Source organism: Myotis brandtii, unplaced genomic scaffold, assembly GCF_000412655.1.
Source record: "Myotis brandtii unplaced genomic scaffold, ASM41265v1 scaffold573, whole genome shotgun sequence".
NCBI classification, from domain to species: domain Eukaryota; kingdom Metazoa; phylum Chordata; class Mammalia; order Chiroptera; family Vespertilionidae; genus Myotis; species Myotis brandtii.
The window spans coordinates 1,591,297-1,595,528 of record NW_005370145.1 but is presented as its reverse complement, the minus strand read 5'-3'; the positions used below and the strand labels follow the sequence as shown (position 1 = coordinate 1,595,528).

Here is a 4,232-nt window from a genome sequence, read left to right as displayed (position 1 = left end):
ACGCAGACCTGGGGCCCCGCTCCTGCCACGCCGGCCCCAGCCTGACCCCCGCAGTCCCGCCACCCGAGGGGGCACTGGCTGTGAACGTCACCCTGACCCAGGAGCCCGGCTCAGACCTCCCAGCCGAGAGCGGTGCAGGGATCAGCCACGCCTCCAGCTTCAGGAAAGGACTCCTGGAAAGTGCCCAAGAGCCTTCCCGGCATCTGCCCAGAAACTTGGTGGGCTCCGGGGAAGGAGCCTGGACCGCGTCCGAAGTCCTCCATCCTGGCGCTGCAGGGAGGGAAGAGGCGCCCTGGGAAGAAGGTGCCTTGAAGGTGGTCAGCACCGCCCTCCCTTCGCTGGCCAGGGGTACAGCGCTGGCGAGTCCAGCCAACGTGTCCGCGACCAGGGGGGACTCGGGGACCCTGGGCCTGTCCCTGCAAGGGTTGCTGCGGACTTTCCTTCCCTGCTTGGTGTCCTTGGTGTTCTGGGAGCTGCTGGCGGCCCCTCTGGAGCAGGTGGCGGACGACAGCCTGTTTGAGTACCTGGATGTTGTGGACGCCACCGACCGGCACAGAACCCTTTGGGCCTGGAAGCTGCTGGGCACGGTGGCGGGCGTGTGCGGCATCGCAGCCTTGGTGGAGCAGCTGGACTGCTCCCTGCAGGCCAGCGGCCCCCGGGGGGTGGTGTCCTTCTACGGCTATGCGCTGGTCAGCGTCCTGGCTCTGCCTGTGAGCACTGTTTTCCCTGTCCCCCTGTGCAGGCGGCGGGAGCCCAGCTGCAAAACCAGCAAAGCGCTGTCTCTGGTGGAGGGCGACCCCCGCCTCCTCCTCCTGGCCATCACTGTCTTTCTGACCGGAGCCGTCACCAGCACCACCCAGAACTTTCTGTTCTGGCACATGCAGGACCACGGCAGCAGCGAGCTGGTGATGGGCTTCTCCGTGGCCCTGGGCTTGCTGGGGGAGGTTCTCCTCCACCCATTCAGGGCCACGTTGCTTAGAAAACTGTCCAGACTGGGAACCCTAGGGCTGGGGCTGGGCTGCCTCTCCGGGCAGCTGCTGTACTACTCCTTCCTCTGGAGCTGGTGGTCCATCCTCCCGGTGCAGGTCTTGAGTGCCGTCAGCCACGGGGCTCTGTGGTGGGCGGTGGGCGCCTCCCTAGAGGACCTGGCCACCCCCGGAATGGAGAGACCTCTGAGTGCCATGTTCCGAGGCCACTTCTATGGGGGCGGGGCCAGCCTGGGCAGCTTCGTGGGGGGCTTCGTGGCGAGGCACTTCAGCCTGGCGGTGCTCTACCAGGCCGGCTGCACCGTCCTGGGGCTCTGGCTGGCCCTCTTCCTGTCTGTCCGGCCCAGGCTGCCCCAGGAGCCGAGAGTCAGCTACTCAAAGCTGCTGGTCGTGGAGGCAAGTGACACGAGCGACTCTGAGCAGGGGACGGAACAGGACTGTCTTGTGAAGGCCAGTCTGGGAAGGAGCCAAAGGACTGGACAGAACTCAGCCTGCTGAGGACAGAGTCCCCGCCTCCTGCCCGGGGCCCCATGGGCCTCGGGAGAGAGAGGGCACGTCGATGCGGAAGCCCCACGGGTTCCTCTCCTTGTCGGATTGCAGCTCAATTTTGTAAAAAGTCATGGAGGAAAGAAAACATTTGCTAAAAAAACAAAGTTCCCTCTGTGGTCACTGCCTTTTGGTCTATGAGGTTTGCCAGAGCTTTACTAGTATGGATCCTGTGCTGCTGAATCCGGCCATGGCGGGAGCGCTGGGATCAAATGGCCGCGCCAGGGTGACCATGGGGCCTGCAGGATTCCGGCAGCAGAGGGAGCAGCTGGCTTTGATGAGTCCTGTGCGTTCCTGTGGGTCCTAAAGGGCCTGCGCCTGATCCTATTAAAGCCACGCCTGGGCAGGTAAGAGTTGTCATGAAAACCAGAACTCTCTCTCTCCCCACTGATACACGGGTGCCCACACTCATACCCTGGTACTTAAGTTTCCAATTAGAGAAGATGATGGAGATGTAATATGTCCAGGGGAGAGGGGGTGGGAGTTCATGAGTTTTCATTCTTACTCTCAAATGTGAGTGTCACCTGGAATAGAATCCTTAGAACTGCCTTACATTCTTATGTCAGAGCAAAGGCAATGTCATGTCCTTTGGACTCGCATTTTACACACTCCCCTCACCTCTGCTTTGATTAGTGTGCGGCGGCCTCTGTAGGGTTCAGGTGCCACGGGTAGTCCACATGGCACCTGTGCCTAATCACTTGGTTGGGCGCTTTTGCAAACCCTCCCCACATCCCAGAAAAGGGTCCTTTATTCCAGGGACCAGCCCCCAGAGCCCAAGTCTTCTATCTTATAACCAGTTGAGTGTAGGATATTGGGTTTAGAAGGGGCCTCAAACACAGAAAATGTCTCATAGCTGGGGAAAGGGACACACCCAGAATGTCCAATGGGTTAGTCATGGTTCTAGCAACTTTGTTCTTTTAAAAGTTCCTAAGGGTTCAAATAACCAACAAAAAATAACCTCTACCTTCAATACTAGTAATTAGGGATTCATTTGTCTTACATAAGAAGTCTAGGGGTAGGCAGTCCAGAGCTAGTACAACCGCTTCGAGATGCCACCGGGGACCCAAATCTTTTCATCTCTTTACTTCATCATCCTCAGCTTATAGGCCTCCCTCCCATATTGTTCACTCATTACACGATGGCTCTGCAACTGCAGGCCTCTCATCCATGCTCCAGGGAGCGAGAGGATTGAATGCCTAGGTCAGGAAAACAAGAAACTTCTCTGAAATTCATAGCCTCCGTCTGCTCACGTGGCCACCCTGAATTGCAAAGGCATCTGGGAGGTGGAGTGTTTTCCAGTGGGCACATTTACACCCCAAGCAAAATCAGGGTCCTGTGAGAAAGAGGGGCTGGCACTGCCTAGCCCAGCGCCAGAAGCGGAGCTCACATTCAGGCCTGTCTCGTTCCAAAGCCTGCGTTCTTTCTGCACAGCAAGCCTGCTTCCCACAGAAATGCCCTTAGCAGCTAGACCTCCCACCGCAACCCTAGGAATAACGCAAATTTGTTCGCTGCATTTTACAAAAAGAAAATGGAGTCTTGGAAAAGTCACACAGTGGGTCACAGGCAAAAACACCACCAGAGCCCTGATCTCCTTTACCCCAAATTTAGTGCGTTTTCTGCTGCGCCAGCAGTTCCACGCCTGCCTGGCCACCCAAGTCACCTGAGGAGCATATCCAAAAAGACAGGTTCCTGGGCGCCATTGGAATCTCTCAGGTGGGGCCCAGAATCCCCCAGCGATGCAAACTCCAAGCGAGTCTGTGGCTAACCACGCCCTGCGTGCCACTCCTTTGCTGAATGCTTCTTAGCCCGAAGTGAAAAGAACAGTAGCCACTGAGTGTTACTCTATGTAGACACTGTTCTAAACACTTCACAGGTGTCGCTCCTTTAGTCCTAAAGCACCTTAGCTGGAAGCCATTATTACCATATCCAATTTCCAGATGACAAAGCTGACCGCTAAGTAACTGGCTTGAGGACACACAGCTAGTAGGTGGCAGAGCGGGGCTTCTGAGCCAGCCTGGGGTCAAAGCCTGGAACTGTCATCTCTGCTCTGTGGCCAAGAAATTGGACAAAAGATGGAACATTAAATATTAAGGTTTAAGGCGGCTATCACTTGAAATCTACTGGGTAGAGATAGCATTCACTGTGTAGACAGAACATACAGTAATACCAAAATGCAAGCACATGTGTGTTCCTAACATAAGCAAGAGGGTGAGGAACAAGCGCTGGCATAAGGAAAGAGCTGAGAAGGTGAGTGTGGTTCTGCAGGAAGAAGAGGAAAAGGAGGAGAAAGAGGAGCACAAGGTGGAGGAGGAGGAAGAGCTGAAAGGAAACAGTGATATCATGGTTTAAGGATCTAAACATGCTGAGAAATTTGTGTTTCTGGCTATTTATTATTTGACTAGCCTCTGTTTGTAAAGAATTATGCTACTTGTCATGGAAAATACAAGAATGAATAAAACACATAACCTCCTACCCTCAAGATTTTCTGGGAGATTTACTTCTTTTTTAAAAAATATTTTTTTTATTGATTTCAGAGAGAGAAAGAGATAGAAACATCAATGATGAGAGAGAATCATTGATGGGCTGCCTCCTGCATGCCCCCTCCTGGGGATCGAGTCAGAAACCCCAGCACCCCTGACCTGGAATCGAACCGTGACCTGGTTCATAGGTCAATGCTCAACCACTGAGCCACACCGGCCA

At 54.8% G+C, this 4,232-nt stretch overlaps 1 protein-coding gene across 1 annotated transcript in view; it reads left to right on the top strand.

Moving 5' to 3' along the window:
- The window catches only part of MFSD6L (major facilitator superfamily domain containing 6-like), a 4,469-nt gene extending 437 nt beyond the window's left edge, over positions 1-4,032 (top strand). The window contains exon 2 of the mRNA XM_014549812.1: positions 7-4,032. Coding sequence (XP_014405298.1) covers positions 7-1,484 — 1,478 coding nt within the window. The 3' untranslated portion in view covers positions 1,485-4,032. The remainder of the gene's footprint in view (positions 1-6) is intronic.
- The last annotated feature ends 200 nt before the right edge of the window (positions 4,033-4,232 follow it).